The sequence below is a fragment of the Carlito syrichta genome, unplaced genomic scaffold (assembly GCF_000164805.1).
Source record: "Carlito syrichta isolate Samal-C Ts95f unplaced genomic scaffold, Tarsius_syrichta-2.0.1 Scaffold303235, whole genome shotgun sequence".
NCBI lineage: Eukaryota > Metazoa > Chordata > Mammalia > Primates > Tarsiidae > Carlito > Carlito syrichta.
The window spans coordinates 129,295-151,465 of NW_007247331.1; the positions used below are offsets into that span (position 1 = coordinate 129,295).

Sequence of the window (22,171 nt, forward strand, 5' to 3'; positions counted from 1 at the left end):
TAGTCTCAGCTACTTAGGAGGCAGAGGTGGAAGGATTGCTTGGGCCCAGGAGGTTGAGGCTGTGATGATCCGTGATGGTGCCACTGTCCTCAAGTCTAGGTGACAAAGTGAGACCCCGACTCAAAACAAAACAAAGTAAAGCAAAAAACCTACAACTATTCTGAGCAGTTCCACCTACAGGAATTAGTCAGATTGGTGAATAGACTTGAAACGTGTATAGCTGATGTATCTACAGGGTTCTTTATTTCTGCATTATTTGCAATAGCCAAAGACTGAAGCCAGTGTCAACCAATAGCGAACTAGTTGAGCTGTGGTATTTGTTCAAAGGAAGGCTGTGCAACTGTGAAGTGGACTTAGGAAGCTCTCAGTGTACTGATGGAGATCAGTTCACTGGAGCATTCTTGGGGTGTATTAAGTAAAGAAAGCAAGGGTGAAAAACTGTAGTGAATGATGCTATTTGTGTAAAAGGGGAGAATGAAGGAGTATATATTGTTAGTATTAACTTGTATCTTTCCAAACCAATCTCTGGACGGTAAAAGCTAGCAACAATGGTTATATGTTCTGAAAATTGGGAGAATTGAGTTGATGGGGAAGCAGAGTGGGAGGGAGAGATTTTACTGCACATTGTATTACTTTTTGTTGCTTGAATCATGTGAATATACTGCCTACTTGAAAAATAATTAAAAGTAAGTAAGCTGCCGTTTTAAAAAGTCGATAAATTTTTAAACAGCTCACCGAGAACTTTGGCTTCACTTAGTGTCCGTGAGCAGTCCTTCCTTTATTCGTGGTCTACTTTATTTTAGGCTTCGTAGCTTCACATCTGAATTGTACTCATTGATTCACATGGGATTTCACTTCACCCTCTGTGCTGCTCCCAGAGTTGACTTCTGAAAACACTGCTTTAATTTTGTCATTTGTGTAAAAGTTCAACCTGTCTGTCCACATCAGGTCCCAGTCTCTGTTAAATAAAATTCAGCTATGAGCTTGCTGGTTGAGAGTTTTTTTTTTCTTTTTTAAGACAAGAAAACCTGTTGCCCAGCTTGGAGTGCAGTGGTGTGATCATAGCTCACTCCTAAACTTAAGTGATCCTTCCGCTTCAGTCTTCCAAGAAGCTGAGACTACAGGAGTGCGCCATCATACCCAGCTAATTTTTAATATTTTTTGTAGAGAAAGTCTTGCTATATGCCCAGGCTGGTCTCTAACTCCTGGCTTCAAGCAATCTTCCCACCTTGGCCTCCAAAAGTGTTGGGATTATAGGTGTGATCTACCATACCTGGCCTGATTGAGAGCCTTGAATCTTACTGTCGCCTTTTCAGGTCAGTTTTTTTTTTTGGAGTTGGAGTCTCACTGTGTCACCCAGACTGGAGTGCAGTGGCCGCTTCCGGCTACCGCAGCCTCGACCTGCTGGGCTCCGGTGATCCTTCTGCCTCAGCCTTCCAAGTAGCCAGAATTACAGGCATGCACTACCACGCCCGGCTGATTTTTTTTTATTTATTGTAGAGATGAGGTCTCGCTGCCCAGGCGGGTCTCGAACCCGCGGGCTCAGGCAATCACTCACCTCAGCCTCCCAAAGGTGCAGGATTACAGGCTGAGCCACCGAGCCTGGCTGTTCAGATCAGTTTTATTCCTCATTTTCTCCTAGAGGAAACCTTCTTTAGCCATGCAGTAAACTTACTTTCTCTCTTGCTGTGTGCCTTTGCTTACAGTGTGCCATGAGGGTGGGCAGTTGCTTTGATTTTTTTTTTTTTTTGAGTTGAGAGTCTTACTCTGTCACCCAGGCTGGAGTGCAGTGGCATACTCCCAGCCACCGCAACCTTGACTTGCTGGATTCAGGCAATCCTTCCACCTCAGCCTACCAAATAGCCGGAACTACAGGTGTGTGCTCCTACACCTGGCTAATTTTTTTTTTTTGATTTATTGTAGAGATGAGGTCTCACCATGGTGCCCAGGCTGGTCTCGAACCCGTGGGCTCAAGCAATCCTCTCGCCTTGACCTCCCAAAGTGCTGGGATTATAGGCATGAACCACCGTGTCCAGCTGATTTTTTTGTTTTTTTTTTTGAGTTGGAGTCTCACTCTGTCGCAGCTAGACAATGCAGTAGAAAAGAGTTAAAAATATAGCCGGTTTTTAACTCTTTTCTACTGCATTGTCTAGCTGCTTTAGCCTCTTTAGTTGTTTCTTTCTGAATTCCTATGTGTGCTTTTTCTAGCACTGGGCCTTCTCATTTATTCAGCTTATAATGTTTTGTATGTTGTTTAACCCCCTCAACTGGATACAGTATCTTCAAGGGCATATGCTGTGTCTTTTGTGGGAGGCTGTGTGATGCAAAGAACTAGATTTTTGGAGCCAGTCCTGATTTTACAATTGTAAGAGTGCTACTTAGTATCCTGGGGCCTCACATTATCCTTTCTGAGCCTCTTAGAGTTACTGGGAAAAATTCAGTGAGAAGACACTTTGCACGGTACCTGGCCTGGTATTGGCACTCAGTGCTCATTCCCTTCCCATCTGCCTGGTCTTCCCGCCTCCTATACATGCTCCCTAATGAATGTGTCCTCAGATGACTGCCCTCAGATATGTGAGCATCACTTCTCCCCTTTCCTGCAGTATGCCTTTCTGGTGACCGCATCTGTGCAGTTTGCTGGTGGGATCGTTATCTTCTTTGGACTCCTGGTGTCACCAGAAGAAATTGGTGAGAAGTTGTCTCTTCTTTCAGAATGTCTTACTGTTATGGCCAAAGGGAATCTGAGGCCAGGAAACCAAATCTCTTTTTTCCTAGGGAAACTGTGAGCTCTTTTAGTGAATTAGAGAACAGAGAACAGTACCGCTGTTTGTCTCCTGTCAACATGGTAGCCAACCCTTGGCACAGCTGTGCATGTCTGAGGGGAGTGACGCACATCTTTTACAGATACAGGAAAAGTTAGCATTTGCAGATGATTTTAGAATCGAGACACTAACTATGAATTAGCATGATATATTTCTAATTTCACTTCTTCAGACAGATTTCATTCATAAAAATGATAATTATCTGTCGCTAAATACAGAATATATATAAGTGAAACCATGAAAACAAAGAGATACACAATTCTTCCAAGTATTTTTGACAAGCTATGTGAGCTTAACCGACCTTAGTTGCTTCTTCTGTAAAATGGAAATAAAAATAATGTTGACCCCATAAGTAGTGATATATGCAAAGCCTTAGCACAGTGCCAGGCACATAGTAGGTACTTATTAATGGTCACTGTCATTGTTTTAGGTCTCTCAAGTATTGAAGCAGAAGCAAATTTTGAAGAAGACTCCCACAGGCCGTTAATTAATGGTGCTGAAAATGAGGATGACTATGAGCCTAATTATTCAGTCCAAGAGGACAGTGCTGTTACCCAAGTCAAGGCCATTAGCTTCTATCAGGCCTGCTGCCTCCCTGGAGTCATACCGGTACGGACTGTTCCCATCTCCTTGACGCAGCTAGTGAGATACTACAGCTTTGATATTTACATTGCCTGGGATAAAGCTTAAGTATTTAGCTTCTCTTTGATACTTTATCTTAGGAATGTATGTTCAAAAGCATAGTCACTCATGCTTCTTAGCTTATCTGATAGCTAATGCAGGCATTGGCATATCTTTTCCACGAAGAGTCAGAGACTAAGTATTTTCAGCTATGGGGGAACCCTGTAATCTCTACCACAACTACTCAGTTCTGTAGGACAGAAGACGCTGTAGATAGTGTGAGACGGATAGGTGTGGCCAGCTGTGGCCCATGAACCCTGGTTTGCTATGATCTAGCACATGACTAAGAAGGAAAAGTTGATACTTTTAAGTATATAGTTTTTGGCCTCTTGAAGTATTACAGAATTATATATAGGCCAAGAAGGACTTTGAATAGTTCATTAAGTCTGCTTTATTTGCCTACATCCTAATCGTTCTGTGGGGGAAATATTGTTTACCCTTTTAAAAAAGATTTAAAACAGAGTACTCCACAGTATTTCTTGGTAATGCATTCCAGTGTTTCCACAACCTTTACAGTCAGGAAGACTTTCTAATGTCTGAACTAAATCCCTTCTGCTGCAGTTTTTGTCTTGATGTTTCGGGCATTCTAGCACTGGAGTGAAGGCTAAGAGGCCTAGGTTGTGTGTCCAGCTTACCCACTAACTTTCTGTGAGACCTGGGGTAAGTTGCTCCACTTGTCCTCGTGCCTCAGTTCCCCTTCCCGTGGCTCTTATACAGCATTTCCTGGGGCCTGTGACTTGGGGCTGTTTGTTGTGAACAGGCACCTGTTTTTGTTATTTAATTTGCCAGTGGTGCTTTATGAATGTGGGGGAGACTCAAAGTCTACAGGCCGTCTTAGTACATACTCATCAGTTCCCTTCTGTCTGTGCCCCAAGCTATGAGAAGTAACATTTCAAGCAGATAGTTGGCTGGGTGCAGTGGCTCATGCCTATAACCCCAGCACTTTGGGAGGCCGAGGTGAGAGAATTGCCTGAGCCCGTGGGTTCGAGACCAGCCTGGGCAATTTGGCAAGACCTCATATCTACAATAATAATAATAAAACATTAGCTAGACATGGTGGTGCATGCCTGTAGTTCCAGTTACTTAGAAGGCTGAGGTGGAAGGATAGCCTGAGCTCAGCAGGTTGAGGCTGCCGTGGCCGAGAGCATGCCCCTGCCCTCCAGCCTGGGTGATGGAGTGAACCTCCAAGTCAAAAACAAAACCAAACCAAACCAAAAACAGATAGTTAAGTATGAGTTAAAATGTAAGTGTAATTTTCTGCAATTTTTTAACCCAAAGATGATAAATAAAGGACACACAGATTCCTTTAGGCCTATTCTTATGCTAATGGTTATTATTTTTTTAACCAGTTATTAAAATAATCTGGTAATAGTTTAATTTTTGAGACAGGACTCAAAGTTATGACTAAATATGGAGTCTTGCTGTTCCTTTGTTCTTCACAAGCTATTGTTCGCTCCTGTGGGCAGGGACGTAAAGGAAATCTAGTTAACTTAATTCCTTTGTCTTTGTAGCAGGCTGTCTGGACAACATGCACTCATGATTGGGACTTGGCTCTCTAGGGGGTTACTGTTGGCTGCCAGGGAAGCTGTTTTAAAACAAGTGATACCTAGGGAATAACTGGCAGCTCCAGGGAAAGAATACCAGCCAGATACCCTTTGAAGTCAGCCTCTCTGCTCCTCCCCTTTTTCCTTTGATGCTGAATGTCAGGATTTCCTGGTAATAATGTGTTGAATATAGGCGTCCCAGCCCACCACCGCCTTAAGACAGCTGCAGCTTTCTTCCTCTCAGAGGAAGACATGACCAGCAATGACCACGTTCTTTCATTTTTGACTCATCAGAGATGCTCTCTTCCACTGGATAGGGGAGCTTTTAGAAACCGTGTGTGGGAATAGTTTTAATGTTGCTGCTTTCCTGAGACCTTTCAATCGTAGGCGACTTACTGGCCATTATTCACAAGATCAGCTTTGCAGGGATAGTTTAACTGATTGTAGGAGAGGTTCATTTGTCTATGGAGCATGCTGGATAGTGGCAGGAATACCATTGATCTTTGTGTGAATAAAGACATGCAGGTATGTGCCCTGCCTTCTAGGTTCAAAACACTGATTTGCTTCTACCAGAGAACTGAAAGGAGAAGAAACTTGGGACAATTAAGAAATAGCTATATGTGTTTTTTATTCCAAAGGCCTGCTGAGCTTGCCTGTCAGAAGCTAACGGGGATACAGAGCAGAGGGAGGCTGGGTGAAGTCAGGCGTGTGGGAATTTGTGGGGATGCTTAATTGTTCATTCCAACTTCTTCACTTTGTTTTGCTTTTTAATTACATTAAAAATTGTGGTTGTGCTGTGTCTCTCTTACTAGTAATTGCATGTTTTTTTGTAGTATTCCTTGGCCTACGCCTGCTTGAAGTTAGTGAATTACTCCTTTTTCTTCTGGTTGCCCTTTTATCTGAGTAACAACTTCGGCTGGAAGGAGGCTGAAGCCGACAAGCTGTCCATTTGGTATGATGTCGGAGGAATCATAGGTATGCCAATGATGCGTCTTTTCCGTAATAAAGAGTTAAAGTCACTTGTCATTTTTTTCTTGGTTGTGAAATATGGCTTCTTTTAAAGTTGTATTACTTATTCCACAGCCATTTTCCCTAAACTGTCCTACAAGTAAACAAACTCTTTAAAATAAAATTTAAAAAGAGGCCAATGGAAGACAAGACACAGCCTAAGGCCAGCCTCTGATTTATAGGGCTCTTTTTTCTCAGTCCTCTGTTGATAGATTGGTTCTTTTGTCTTTGAAGCACACAGGAGTTTCTTTGGAGGCAATTCTCTCATACATTTTCACTGATAGCTCTAGCTAGTTGTATGTCAGAGATCTAATTTAGAATATGAATATTAATTTTTCTACCTCCCACCTTTCCCACCACCCCCAACCAAAGGGAAAATACAGTAATTCCCCTTATTTGCAATTTTGCTTTCCGAAGTTTCAGTTGCTCTTATACAGTACAATAAAAGATTTTCAGAGAAAGAGAAACCATTCACACTAACAATTTTTTTTTTTTTGAGTCAGGGTCTCACTCTGTTGCCCAGGCTGGAGTGCAGCGTCACAATCATGACTCACCACAGCCTCCACCTCCTGGGCTCAGGTGATCCTTCTGCCACAGCCTCCCGAGTAGCTGGGACTACAGGCATGCACCACCATGCCTGCTTAGTTTTTTAATTTTTTTTGTAGGAGTGAGGTCTCACTGTGTTGCCCAGGGTGGTTTCAAACTCCTGGGCTCAAACAGTATGCTCTCCTTGGCCTCTCAAAGAAATAGGATTACAGACAGGAGCCCAGCCCACATTAACTTTTTATTATAGTAATTTTTTGTTTTGTTGTTAGTTATTATTATTGATTACTTACTTTGCCTAATTTATAAATTAAACTTTATCATAAGCATGTATGAACAGGTAAAAACACATAGTATATATAGAGTTTGGCACTATCCCTGGTTTCAGGCATCCATTTGTGGTCTTTAGAACATACTCCCTGAGAATAAAGGGGAGGTGCTAATATAATACCTTAGTGTGTAGATTGTCAGATCATAACGTAAGGAATAACAGCATAGAGGTAGGAATAATAGCAGGGGTTAATTTTTGTGTTTTGCATTGTAAACATGTTACTATAAACAGAGTTTAATAGTGACTTTTTTGTTCTTTTTGAGTCAGAGGCTCACTCTGTCATCCAGGCTGGAGTGCAGTGGAATGCTCATGGCCACTACAGCCTTGACCTGCTGGGCTCAGGTGATCCTTCCACCTCAAGCCTTCTAAGTAGCTTTGGAATCATAGGCACGTGCCATCATGCTTGGCTAAATTTTTGATTTATTGTAGAGACAAGGTCTTGCCAAGTTGCCCAGGCTGGTCTCGAACTCCTGAGCTCAGGCAATCTTCCTCTTGCCTCTGCCTCCCAAAGTGCTAGGATTATAGGCGTGAGCCACTGCCTTCAGCAATAGTGGCTTTTTGCTAGAGCCAGTACTAAGAACAAGGAAGTAAGAAACTGGAAAATAAGATGACAGTATATTTTAGTGAGTATTACTCATATGGCTATGACAAAACCTTCGTATCCTTTCTATAATGTTTACATTTAGAATTATGGTAAGAGTGAATGTCCTGAGCACCTGAAAGCACTCAGTGTATCCTAGGTGATATACTGTTACTGTATTTGACCTTGGCCACCTTTATTCTTGAATCCAGAGCCAAAGGCGAGGCTGCCAATTTTGGATCTCACCAGACATCTGCCCAAGTGCCTGCTCTCTGATAAGGACATGCCAGATGCCCCATAGCCCCAGAACTCAAAGTGACAGTGCTGCTTGAAGGGCTCATATCACCTCCTTGTAAACATCCTGACCTATTTGTTATTACCAAACCACAATTGCTGCATTTAATTTTCTTTTTTTTTTTTTGAGTTGGAGTCTCACTCTGTTGCCCAGACTGGAGTGCAGTGGCCGCTCCCGGCCACCACAGCCTCGCCCTGCTGGGCTCCAGCGATCCTTCTGTCTCAGCCTTCCGAGTAGCCAGAATTACAGGCGTGCGCTACCACGCCTGGTTAGTTTTTGATTTATTGTAGGGATGAGGTCTCGCCAAGTTACCCAGGCAGGTCTCGAACCCGCGGGCTCAGGCAATTCATTCACCTCAGCCTTCCAAGGCGTGGGATTACAGGCTGAGCCACCGAGCCCAGCTGCATTTAATTTTCATGGCTATTTATTGACCACTATTAGCAGCCTATAAGGCATGGTTCTTAATTAATCTTTTTTTTTTTTTTGAGTTGGAGTCTCACTCTCGTCCAGGCTGGAGTGCAGTGGCACACTCGCTGCCACTGCAGCATTGACCTGCTGGGCTCTAGCGATCCTTCTGCCTCAGCCTTCCAAGTAGCTGGAACTAAAGGCATGCGCTACCACGCCCAGCTAGTTTTTTTATTTATTGTAGAGACAAGGTCACACCAAGTTGCCTGGACTGGTCTCAAACTCCTGGGCTCAGGCAATCCTCTCACCTTGGCCTCCCAAAGTGCTGGGATTATAGGCTTGAGCCACCGCACCCGGCAGTTAATGTTTTTTAAAATTAAAAAGCAGAAAAATCAGAAATAACATCCACAGCTTGTTTTTATAAGTGTTAATAAATGGCTTTGATAATTTTTCCATTTTTCTTATTTTGATGTCTTTGTGGTATCCTGCCCCTATGAGCTGCCATGGGAATTTAATAGTTTGCCTTCCTTTTTTTTTTTCCTTTTTTTTTTTCCTGAGTTGTAGTCTTACTCTGTCACCCAGACTGGAGTGCAGTGGTACACTCCCAGCCACCCCAGCCTTGACCTGCTGGGCTCCGGTGATCCTTCCGCCTCAGTCTTCTGAGTAGCGGGAATTACAGGCGTGTGCTACCACGCCCGGTTAGTTTTTGATTTATTGTAGAGATGAGGTCTCGCCTAGTTGCCCAGGCAGGTCTCCAACCCGCGGGCTCAGGCAGTCCACTCACCTCAGGCTCCCAAAGGGCGGGATTATAGGCTGAGCCACCGAGCCCGGCTTAGTTTGCCTTTCAAAAAGGACTTTATAGAGGAAACTTTCTCAGAGAGTCAGCCATCTTTTTGACTAGACCAGTGTTATGATCCTCATTCCTCATACCTCACACCTCAGGTGACTGAACTAAATTAGAAATGGTTTTGATTTTGCCGTGCTCTCTGTGCTTGAAGGTGGAACTTTGCAAGGCTTCATCTCTGACATACTACAGAAGAGAGCGCCGGTTTTAGCCCTGAGTCTGCTTCTGGCAGTTGGGTCCCTCATCGGGTATAGTCGTGAGTATTTCTTTGTAGTTATGTTGTTTCCCTGCTCTGATAGGAGGAAGGCATTTGCCTGGAGTCAGTGATCAGTCCTGGGAAGAACCTTGAGACCAGCTACAAGGCATGATATGCCACCTCTGTGTTGTCCATCTGAATGCCTGGGAAAGCTGTTACCACGTTGTTTTGTTTTATTTGTGTCGGGAGGAAACGGGCATCTCTTCTGCTTTGTTGATTTGTTTAAAAGCTTGCTTGGAGTGTATGTGCTTTGTTTGAGGGGAGGCTCCAGAGAGACAGCGTTATAGCCAATAAAACAATAAAGGGGGGCAGGTTTCAAAAGCGGAAAGATGGTAATTAGTAGTCTTGGGCTATGTCCCTTAAGAGGCTGCTGAGACAGCAGGAGAGCTTTTCTTTAGCTTTTAGAAGCCTCATTAGTTTGAGCACCACAAGAGGCAGACATGACAAATAAAAGTTGGAAGAGGCAGTGAAAGAGTTGTATATGTGTTGCCTAGGAGTGACTTATGAGGTCTCTGTGTGCTGCTGGGCGCGGCACAGGCACATGTCACCGGCCGTTCAAGTCACCATGGTGTATCTGTGTGTTCCCTTCAGGTTCTCCAGATGATAAGTCCATCAATGCGCTGCTGATGACTGTCACAGGTAGGCACGTGGCTCAGTTTCACTGGGAAGTTGCTGTCAGTTCAGGGAGAAGGGACACTTTTCTTCCTCCGTTTGAATAATACCAAATCCTTAATTATAGAGAACTCAAATGGTGAGAAGAAAGACGTGTCCTTTTCCAGATTGTATTTCTCTGCTGTCCTGTGGCCTCCTCAGTCCTATTGCGGCAGAAGTGGTCCCTACTGGCAGATTTTCTAGAGATTTTGATTGCTACCCTACTTCTGGCATTGCTCTGGATGCCACTCTGGAAACCAGTTCACCATCTTTCAGAAGTCCAGGGTAGCTAGTTTTTCTCCCTATGTTGGAATTGGTAAGTACTTCTTCCCTTGAGCAGTAGATGAAATAGTTGGGTGCAGTTAGGGAACATGTTATGAGAAAATGACTTCTTAAACTTGAGATCATGCTCGGGAGAGTGAGCTGCTTGTGGCTGCCCAATGCAGGGAGCTAATTCCAGGAACGGCTGGCTCCTGTGGGCCATCCCTGCTTGAGCCTTGGGCAGGTGGAGTCACCGCCTGCTTCAAGAACTGTCAGACAGGGTGTGGTGGTGCATGCCTGTAATCCCAGCACTTTGGGAGGTGGAGACCAGAGGATTACTTGAGCCCACGGGTTTGAGACCAACCTGGGCAACTGGTGAGACCTTATCTCTACAATAAATAAATAAAAAATTAGCCGGGCATGAGGGCACACGCCTGTAGTTCCAGCTACTTGGAAGACTGAGGTGGAAGGATCATCTGAGCCCAGCAGGTGAAGACTGCAGTGGCTGTTAGCAGTGTGTCACTGTACTGCAGTCTGGGTGACAGAGTGAGACTCTGACTCAAAAAAAAAAAAGAACTCTCTCTTCTTCTCTGGTTGGTTGAATTTGGATAAGTCAAGTGTTCACATGGTGCAACTCTACTGTAATAGAAGGTGTTTGACAAGTGAGTGCAGTTAGTATTCATGAATATTACTTTACAGGTTTATGGTGTTTTTCACTATATTTTTTGTATTTTGGGGTTCTGTAAGGTATGCTAGAGTGTCATAATTCAAGAAGAGATTTCAGAAAAGTAGATGCTAACTAGTTTGAGGATGTTACTTGTTTGGGAGAGTTGCCTTTTATATTTTCATTTATCTTCAACACATGAAGTGTGAGATATTGGGATATTGTGCCTGACCCAGTAGATTCCTAGTAGTGCTGTGACTTGTGTTTTTTTTTAAATTTTTTTAGTAGACGTCTCACTCTGTTGCCCAGGCTGGAGTGCAGTGCACTCTCACGGCTACTGTAGTCTTGACCTGCTGGGCTCAGGAGATCCTTCCACCTCAGCTTTTCAAGTAGCTGGAACTACAGGTGCATGCCAACACACCCAGCTAATTTTTTGATTTATTGTAGAGATGAAGTCTCTCCATGTTGCTCAGGCTGGTCTTGAACGCTTGGGCACAGGCAATCCTCTCACCTTTGCCATGTGCTGGGATTACAGGCTTGAGCCATTGTGCTCGGCTACTTGTGTTTTAATAAGAACCTCTTCTGTTTGTGACCTCAGGATTTTTTATCGGTGGACCTTCTAACATGATTAGCTCTGCTATTTCTGCGGATCTGGGTCGCCAGGAGCTGATCCAAGGGAGCAGTGAAGCTTTGGCAACTGTCACAGGAATTGTTGATGGGACAGGGAGCATTGGAGCTGCCGTGGGCCAGGTGAGAGAGGAAGGACAGCGGGGTTGGGATTCCAGTGTTTCCTTCTTTCAAGGGTGGAAGAATGCCCGCCTTCCCACTCTGCCGCAGTAGGGGGCGCTCTTGTGCTGTAGAATACTGAACTGGAAGCCTGAGGGCTTCCCTCTCCTTGGAGGACCAGCTGATGTGTGTCCTGTGTGGAAGGACCTTCTGCCTTTTTCAGTTCTCTCTTTCCACTCTTGCTTCCAGATACTTCCCATCTGCGAATAGGCTATGACTCATAAGACAGACTCTTCTGCCCCTGCCCACAGCACTCTTCTTTCCAGTCTGACTTGGCCCTCCACAGTAGGGGGCTGGAGGGGTGAGACACATGCTTCTTGCTGCTCCCACCTGGCAAAACCATGCCTTTTCTCCTCTCTCCTGTCTCCCTCTGGCACACTCTCATCCACACACACGTTCCTTACATGGATCTCACCAGACATGGCCTTGGACTCTCCAGCAGCCTTTTAGTCACTTTTTCTGGTTCCTGCATGTCCAAAAACCGATGGCTGTATTTCAAAGGCTGGTTCATAAATGTTGTGTATCAGAGTAATCTGGGACACTCATTAAAAGAACACTGAGCTGGCCAGACACAGTGGCTCATGCCTAAATTCCAGCATTTGGGTCGAGGTGAGAGGATTGCCTGAGCCCTTGGGTTCGAGACCAGCCTGGGCATCTTGGCGAGACCTCATCTCTACAATAAATAAAAAAGTTAGCCGGGCGTGGTGGCGCATTCTTGTGGTTCCAGCTACTTGGAAGGCTAAGGTGGAAGGATCGTCTGAGCCCAGCAGGTAGAGGCGGTGGTGGCTGTGAGTGTGTCACTGCACTCCAGCCTGGGCGACAGAGTGAGATTCTGACTCAAAAAAAAAAAAAAAAGAACACTGAGCTTACTGTAGACTCCCTGAGTTAGAGCCTGAGGGTCTGCTTTTTTTTTTTGAGTAGGAGTCTTGCTCTGTTCCCCAGAATGGAGTGCAGTGTCACACTTACAACCATTATAGTGTTGACCTGCTGGACTCAGGTGATCCTTCCGCTTCAGCCTTCCAAGTAGCTAGAACACAGGTGCATGCCACCACACCTGGCTAATTTTTTGATTTATTGTAGAGATGAGTTCTCACCAAGTTGCCCAGGCTGCTTGAACCCTTGGGCTCAGGCAATCCTCTTGCCTCCGCCTCCCAAAGTGCTGGGATTACAGGTGTGAGCCACTGTGCTCAGTCTGGATCTGAATTTTCAACAAGCCATCTTAGTGATTCTCATGCTCTCTGATATTTGAAATTCTCTAAGCAAAGTTTGTGCAACTATACACAGACCAAACTATTCAAATTGACCTTTGTTTTACATAAATTCAGGTCTTCTCTCAGACAGGTATATCTTCTCTGGGACAATCATGAGTCATGCCTCTTCTGGGGTATACCACTCCGGGTTATGGAGTATGATTTTATCAAAATATAGATTTGGGAATCATCTGCATGGATAAAATAATTGAACCGAAGGAAGTAGGTGAGATATTTAATGGAGAAGGAGAATGTGGGCAAGAGCCCGTTCTCAGATGCCCAGTGGTCAGAAATGGGAGCCAGCAGAGTAACTTGCAGTCAATGGGATGGCATTTGAGAAGGTGTTAGTCAATAAGGTCCTGGATTTAGAGAGACCAGGAGAAGGGGAACTGTAGGACAAAAGGCTCTAAGCTTTGACATTTAGGAAATCACTGATGACCCTGAAAATTGCTGTTTGGGGGGGTAGATCACTGATGTCTGACTACTTGTGGTTATTGAGAGAACAAGTACTGAGGTAAAGTGAACCATCTTAATATGTGTCACAACCCAGCCACATAGCATATATATTCATTTGTTAATGTTTGTCTCTCCCTCTGTAAACTTCAAGAGAGCAGCATTTTATTGAGCGTTCTTCTGTGGCTCTAGTATCTGGAACAGTACCTGGCACACAGTAGCATTCAGATATTTGTTAAGTGATTATAGAGTGAACGACTGATATGCTTAGCATGTTTGATTATAAGACTAAAGAGCAAAAATTAAAAAAAAAACTTGCTGAAAATTTGGGGAAAAATTTGCTTACCTGATCATGCTCTGGAGTGAGAATCAAAAAATGTTATTGACTGCCAATTCAGATGTCTTCATATAAGGGGTAAAGGGTGACTGGATTGGATATCCTTTTCTGACATTATGGTATTTTAAGTTATCCTTCCTTATGAATGCTTTCTTCATTAACGAAAGAGGTAGATTATATCTGCCAGTATTCAGATGCTTAGCTGTGAACTTGGGTCAGCATTGACTGACCTTTGTGGTTGAGGAGGCATATCCAGAGTAGATCATTGTTAGGTTAACTCATTCCTCTTGCATGTTGATTTCTGAATGATTTCCCATTGCCTAAGAAGTAAAATCCTGAACTTTGTGGCTTGGTATTAAAACTCTATCACCTTGTCTTTAGCTACTCCCCTAACTCACTCTGAATAATTTAGTTGTCTTCACCTTTCCCTGACTTCCCAGGAAAAGAACTAGTTGCTTTTTCCTCTGGGTTGCCATGGCAGGTGATACGCACCTCTTGTAGAGCCTTTGTCATGGTATGTCACCTTTGCTTATTTATCCCTCTGTCTTCTGGACCAGACTCTGCATTCTTGGAGAACAAGAGCACTGCTTCCTTCATCTTTGTGTTCCCAGTGCTAAGTGCATTTTTGACACATACTAGGGGCTCAGTAAGACCCTGCAATTTTATCTAATTGCAGTATCTACCCAAATAAATGAGAACAAATGTCCATATTAAAATGTGTACGTGGAAATTCATAGCTGCATTATTCACAACAGCTCAAAAAGTAAAACAACCCAGAAGTCCATCAACTGATACATGGATAAATAGGATGTGGTATATCCATACTATGGGACATTATTTAGCAATTAAAAAGGAATGAAGGATGCTGCAGTGTAGAGGAACTTCAAAAATATTATGCCAAGTGAAAGAAGCCAGTCACAAAGACCACATGCTGCATATAATTTCATTCAGATGAGATGTCTAGAATAGGGAAATCTGCAAGGAAAGAAGTTGGATTAGTGGTTTCCTAGGGTTGAGTGGGACAGGGAGGTGACTACTAATGGGTACAAAGTTTCTTTTAGGGGTGACGTTGTTGTAAAATTAGATGATGGTGATGACTATACAACTCTGCAGATGTATATAATAAAAACTATTGAGTTGTATACTTTTAATGGGTGAACTTTGTTATTACATTACATATTAATAAAACTTTTATAAAGGGTAAATTTTCAGTTACAGAGTTTGGAGGGCCACTGTGCTTCCTTTAATGGGTGACTAGACCTCCGCTTTTTTGCTTTATATAATGTGATCTAGTGATCTATAAATCATTCAGTTGATCAGGTGCTTTGGCTCACGCCTGAATCCCAGCACTATGGGAGGTGGAGGCAAGAGGATTGCTTGAGCCCATGGGTTTGAGACCAGCCTGGACAACATGGTGAGACTTTGTCTCTACAATAAATCAAATTAACCGGTGTGGTGGTGCACTTCTGTAGTTCCAGCTACTTAGAAGGCTGAGGTGGAGGGATTGCCTGAGCCCAGCAGATTGAGGCTGGAAAAATCAATTGTTCTGCTTTAAGTTTTCCTGGTTATAGATTTCAGTAGTAATGCGATAAAAGAACACAGGCTCCCTCTCATATCTATGGCAGTTTATTTTGTTTTATTTATTTATTTTTTGAGTTGGAGTCTCATTCTGTCACCCAAGGTTGAGTGCAGTGGCACACTTACAGCTACTGTAGCCTTGGCTGGCTGGGCTCTGTCCTTCCGTCTCAGCCTTCCGAGTAGCTAGGACTATAGGCACGTGCCATCATACTCGACTAATTTTTTAATTTATTGTAGAGATGAGGTCTCACCAAGATGCCCAGTCTGGTCTCAAACCCCTGGGCTCAGGTTGTCCTCTTGTCTCCGCCTCCCAGAATGCTGGGATTACAGGTGTGAGCCACGACACCTGGTGCCAGTTGATTTTAGACCTGCATTCCTGGAGCATTCAATGGGGAAAGAGTGATTGCTTCAACAAATAGTATTAGAAAAACGGGATATCCATGTGCAAAAGAATGAAGTTGGACTCTTACCTTGTATCATATACAAAACAAACTCAAAATGGATAAAAGGCTTTAAGAACTTAAAACTGTAAAACTTTTAGAAGAAAACATAGAAGCAAATCTTCATGGACAAATATATACAAATGGCCAATAAGCACATGAAAAGGTCTCAGCATCCTTAGTCACTAGGAAAACACAAATCAAAAACACAATATGACTTTATACCTACTAGGATGGCTATAAATTACAAAGCAGAAAATGTGACTAGAGTCGGTGAGGATGTGAAGAAATTGGAGCCCTACATTGCTGGTGGGAATATAAAATGGTACAGCTTCTGTGAAAAACATTTTAGTGCTGCTGCTGCTTCTTCTTCAAAAAAGGTAAACAAGAATTACCACATGACCCAGCAATTCCATTCCTAGGTATATTCCCAAAAGATTGAAAACAGGGACTGGTACTCATATTTGTATGCCAACATTTATTGCAACATCATTGGTAGCCAAGAATTGGGAACTACGCAAGTGTCCATCAACAGATGATTGGATAGACAAAATATGGTATATCCAAACAATGGAATATTAGTAAGCCATCTACAGCATGGATGACCCTTGAAAGCATTATGCTAAGTGAAACAAGCCAGACCCAAAAGGACAAATATTATGATTCCATTTACGTGAAATAACTAGAATAGGCCAATTCATAAAGACAGAAAGTAACTTAGAGGTTACCAGGGGCTGGGGAGAGAGGGCAGCGGAGAATTAATTGTTTAATAGGTACAGAGTTTCTATGTGGGTGATATGAAATTTTGGAGGTAGATAGTGGAGTGGTGATGGTTGTACAACATTGTGAATGTAATCCACTGGCTCATATAATTAAAAATGGTTAAAATAGCAAATGTTATATCAGATATATTTTACCAAAATAAGAGGAAAAAAGAAAAGGTTAAATGCTATTAGATCCTTGCCAGTAATTGAAAGTAAGGTAAAAGAATATGCTGTTGAATGCCAAGGTGATGCCGCAGTCTTGTGAGCAAGTGGCATAATTGAAGAATGAGCAGCATAAAGACAAACTATTTTTGAAGCATTAATTATATAATACCTTTCATTGGAAGAAAGAATGATTAAATGGGAGTGGCTTGCAAATGTTCATCTTCCTCTCTAGATAGCAAAGGGAATAAAAAGAATCCTTCTGAGCTTACAGCTTCTGTTACATGATTTTTGAATTTGGGCCCTACAGGCTTACAAAATGAGGCTGTTAGTAAAGCTTAAATGGGAACATGTATGTGGATTCACTTTGTAAACCGTAAAACATTATACAAACCCTAACTCCCTTATTTGCTAAAATAGTCATGTTTAATCTACTTTTTAGCTGCTTCATTTATTTATTTATAAAGAATTATATTGTAGTTTTCTTTTTCTCCCTTTTAGTATTTAGTGTCTTTGATCCGAGACAAACTAGGGTGGATGTGGGTTTTCTACTTTTTCATTCTCATGGTAAGTGTGTTCCTTTTTCCCTCCACTAGTTGTTTTTCTTACTAATTCTTATTTCTTATTAATTCAACTCAATGCATTTACTAAATTACTTCTTGAACTAGCAAAATTGCTGATACTTTTGTGAAAAGTAACATTTTTTTTAGTCTAAAAGCCATATTTTTTCAAGGATGAAAAGGGCCCTCAGTTTGCCCTTGACCTGAGTCCAGTGATTATTGCCATTTTTCATTCTTTTCTTTTTTGAGTTGGAGTCTCACTCTGTCACCCTGACTGGAGTGCAGTGGCACGCTTACAGCCACCCCAGCCTTGACCTGCTGGGCTCAGGTGATCCTTCCGCCTCAGCCTTCCATGTAGCCGAAACTACAGACATGCGCTACCACGCCCAGCTAATTTTTGGACTTACTGTAGAGATGAGATCTCACCAAGTTGCCCGGTTGTTCTTGAACCCGTGTGTTCAGGCAGTCCCTTCACCTTGGCCTCCCAAAGTGCTGGGATTACAGGCTTGAACCACTGTGCATATTGCCATTTTTAATTTCAGACAAACAAGAGACTCATTTAAAGTATTGCCACCATTAATCAGCATACTCTTTTGGTGTACTCTGTCTGCTAGATATGATTTGGGAATGCTGAAGGAAATTGCAGCGTACACCAAAGAACATAGAGTTAAAGGAACAGCATTGCTATAATTAATACCGTCATGTGTGTAGGTTCTAAAATGGTGATAGTTTCTTGATGAAATATTATGCTTTGGGCACTCTTGGCCAAGATTCTGTACTTTCTGGTAAATAGCCGATACATAATAAAGCTTTGTGCTTTTGAAATGTTGCTCTCTGTTGAGTAATCATGTGACATACTCGATCACATTATTGGCGGGGATCATGCTCAAGACATGTCTACTTGAGAGTCTGGTGATGGCCTGGTCCACCAGGGATGCAGCATGTCCTTAAATCCCGGGCATCCTAATTGGAAGCAGCCTCAGTTACCTCGAGTCCAGGCAACTGTCCTCTTTCTTTGTCCAAGGAGCTCTGAGGCAGTCTAAGTCCAGGAATTCCCTTTCTCTTGCTGTCTAGCTTCCAAAGACTGGACCATATATCTCTTTTGGTCCATTTCTGACATCTGTGCTAAGTGGAGGGAAATGTCTTCTGATGACCCTTCTGGTCTGATCATAATGGGAATTTTAGTAGAAAGAAAACTGGATCTATTATAAGAAACAGGTTTGTTTTGTTTTTTTTTAAGTCAGGGTCTTTTTTTTAATTTAATTTTTTTCAAATTTTAATTTTGAAGATGTAGGGTACAATTCAGGGTTAGGTATACAAAATGTTCATTGTACAGCTTCCCTTGTTGATGAGGTATGCCCCCCTCCCCTGGCAGTTTCTCAATACTGCCAATCCCACCCCTTCTCCCTTGGCATTTTCCCACTACTTCCAATCCCTTTCTTAGAGTATTATGATAATTGTTCGAAGTCTGCTTATGAGTGAGAACATATGGTGCTCTGTTCTTTGTTTCTGTGATAGATCACTGAGTATGATCGACTCTAAATCTATCCAAGTTGCTGCAACAGGGTCTTACTCTATTGCCCAGGCTAGAGTATAGGGACACGGTCATTGCTCACTGCAGCCTTTACCTCCTGGGCTCAGGTGGTCCTTCACCTATGCTTCCTGAGTTGTTGGGACTACATGTGTGCACCACCACACTCGGTTAATTTATTTTTATTTTTTTTGGTAAAGATGAGGTTTTGCTGTGTTGCCCAGACTGGTCTCAGATTCCTTGGCTCAAGCAATCTTCCTGCCTCAACCTCCCCAAGTATTGGGATTGGATTACAGGCATGAGCAACTGCGCCTTGCCTAAGAAACAGTTTTTATTTTGAGCTTTAGTATCAATTTTCTGCTCTACCTATGGCACATTATTTAATTTATTGTGCTTCACTCTCTTTTTTGACAACTGTAATGTGACATTAAGTGTTTTGTAATGCTAACTATAATTTCCAAAATCATTTCCTAATTCATTGAAGATTAAAAGTTATCTTTGTAGGAAGTCAAAATGAATGTAATTATCCAAATCCATTATAATTTTCAAAACATGATGCTCTAACAAAAGTAATTAAACTGTTGCTGCATGTTTAATACTTTTTTCTCTTCACAGACGAGTTGTACAATTCTTTTCATCTCACCATTAATAGTGAGGGAAATATTCTATCTTGTGCGGAGGAGACAAACTCACATATTAAGTGAGTGACTGCCCATAAGACAAAAAGAACAATGGGAGACACATCGAGACTCTTAGGGCTTTTAATTCTCCCTATTTGGGGTTATCTAGAGCTGCAATGCAACCTCTGACTGTCAGGCCTCTTTTGAGACTGCCAGCCACCTGAGATGCTGACCAGTAGTGAAGGCCGGCTGTTTATCTACACTACAGGAGTTGTTGATGATTTGTTGTTTCATGAATGTGCCGAGTGGCCTATGCATCTTTCAGCGTTTTTGCCTGTTGAGGTTTATCCCTTGAACCGTAAATGTCGTATTAGACTTGGACCCTTGTTCTTCCGCCTGGACAAGTTGAATGAACCGGGGGCAGAGCCACGCAAGGTTTGTATCCATGATGAATTCCACGGATAGGATCATTGCATTTTGCTTTGGTAATGAGTTTGCAGAGAGCAGTTCATCTTTGAAACATCAAATCCTGATAAAGTGCTCAAGCTGGATCAAGCTGTAAGCCTGTGTTGGACAAAGAAACCCTCTGTTAATGCTGGTGGGGGAGATCATGTTACATGCCCGTTGGCTCTGTCTCTACCCATCTGATCTACAAGTCATTTAGCCCCGCTGGCAGAAATATCTTCAAATTATTGTCAACTTGTTTTCCTCTGTCTTCATTCAAATTAACTTTGACTCCTGGGGGTATTTAATCTTTTTCTTAAGTATCATAAGGTACATCAGTTAACTGGAACATTCCGATGTGTAACTCACAACTGAAGTTCTCAACCTCAGATGTGTTGTCTGGTCACTTCAGAGTCCGCTAGGAGGCTAATCTGCTTAGTTCTATTTTTAGAGGATTGGTTTTTGTCACAACCCGTTCCTGGAGTTACCTCAGTAGAACACTAGAATTAGAGAAAAAGGAAAGACCTTTTGTCCTAGTAAGTATTAAGAGCAGATGATCCTTAACTTAGGGTGGGATTGTGTCCTGATAAGCCCATAGTAAGTTGAAAGTATTGGAAATTGAAAATGCATATAATACACCTAACCTACCAAATGTCATAGCTTAGCCTAGCCTACCTTATATATGCTGAGAACACTTATATTAGCCTACAATTGGCCTAAGTCATCTAACACAAGCCCTATTTTACAATAAAGTGGTGAATATCTCACGTAATGTATTGAATACTTTCCATTATATCAAAGTTGTGATGCTTTTGCACCTTTGTAAAGTCAAAAAATCAGAAGTCAGGGACTGTCTGTATGTGACATTGAATCACAATAATGGGTTACTGGGCCCTTTAGAAATGCCTAAAGCAGTGTCCTTTAGAAAATTATAGAGTATACGTCTTCAAGGCTGTGAATTCTGTACTAATAATCAATATTTTAAGGTCATTCTGTGTACATATTTTAAATTATATAGGTGAACTAGGAGGAAAATGTGCAATTTTGAGGGCTACCTGATTTGCATTGAGTTAGGGAATATTTTTCAGCCTCTTGCTTTACACTGAATTGTGGTGTTTATAAATTTGTTATTTAATCATGCAGTTTTCCAATCGGTGTATTGCTCATTTACTGACAAAAAGGGAAAATGTGAAACACAGAAAGGGAAAAATAAACTGACTTTTATAATAAACCTCTGCCTGTTTGGTTATTTAAATCTATACTGTGAGTGTGGGATTTCATGTGTGAATAGTACCTTTAGGTTTCCTGACAGCACTCGCAGGTGAGCCAGCACTAACCCACAGCGTGGCTGGGTACCACAGCATCTCCACCTGAGATGCTGGGAGTGCCTCATTTCTGTTCTGTTCTGTGAAAACTTACCCTTGCCCTTTGTGTTAGATTGTGCTCAGTTTGGATGAGTTGCCTAGTTGTAACTTAAGAGCTATCTGTTTAGCCTAGGCAACATAGTGAGACTCTGTCTCTATAAAAATACATAAATAAGCCAGACTTGGTGGTTCAGCCTGTAATCCCAGCACTTTGGGAGGCTGAGGCGAGTGGATTGCCTGAGCCTGCTGGTTCCAGACCTGCCTGGGCAACTTGGCGAGACCTTGTCTCTACAATAAATCAAAAATTAGTCGGGTGTGGTAGTGCACGCCTGTAGATCTAGCTACTTGGAAGACTGAGGCAGAAAGATCGCCAGAACCCGGTAGGTTGAGGCTGTGGTGGCCGTGAATGTGCCACTGTACTGCAGTCTGGGCGACAGAGTGAGACTCCAACTCAAAAAACAAAAAACAAAAAATAAAAATAAATAAATAGCCAAGTATGGTGGTGCATCCCAGTATACTGTGGTGAGCAACACTGCACTATGGCCTGGGCGACAGCAAAACCTTGTATCTTAGAAAAAGTGACACCGCTGGGCTCGGTGGCTCAGCCTGTAATCCCGCGCCTTTGGGAGGCTGGGGTGAGTGGATTGCCTGAGCCCGTGGCTTCGAGACCCACCTGGGCAGCTTGGCAAGACCTCATCTCTACAATAAATCGAAAATTAGCCGGGCGTGGTAGCGCGCACCTGTAGTTCCAGTTACTTGGAAGGCTGAGGCGGAAGGATCACCGGAGCCCAGCAAGTCGAGGCTGCGATGGCCGGGAGCGGCCCCTGCACTCCAGTCTGGGCGACAGTGAGACTCCAACTCAAAAAAAAAAAAAAGTGACACCAACTGGTTTATTTTATTTTTAAATTTTATTTTTTTATTTTAAAGATGTGGGGTACAGCCAACTGGTGTTTTCTTAACCAGTTTGACCATTGAAGGTGACTGTTCCTTAGACCCC

General features: G+C 42.7%; 1 protein-coding gene across 1 annotated transcript in view; it reads left to right on the top strand.

Moving 5' to 3' along the window:
* SLC37A3 (solute carrier family 37 member 3) overlaps positions 1–21,041 on the top strand; it is a 57,371-nt gene extending 36,330 nt beyond the window's left edge. The window contains exons 8-15 of the mRNA XM_008058165.2: positions 2,604–2,688; positions 3,253–3,431; positions 5,881–6,022; positions 9,208–9,309; positions 9,901–9,948; positions 11,484–11,635; positions 17,157–17,222; positions 19,362–21,041. Of these exons, the coding sequence (XP_008056356.1) occupies positions 2,604–2,688; positions 3,253–3,431; positions 5,881–6,022; positions 9,208–9,309; positions 9,901–9,948; positions 11,484–11,635; positions 17,157–17,222; positions 19,362–19,454 (867 nt within the window). The 3' untranslated portion in view covers positions 19,455–21,041. The remainder of the gene's footprint in view (positions 1–2,603; positions 2,689–3,252; positions 3,432–5,880; positions 6,023–9,207; positions 9,310–9,900; positions 9,949–11,483; positions 11,636–17,156; positions 17,223–19,361) is intronic.
* Positions 21,042–22,171: the final 1,130 nt, after the last annotated feature.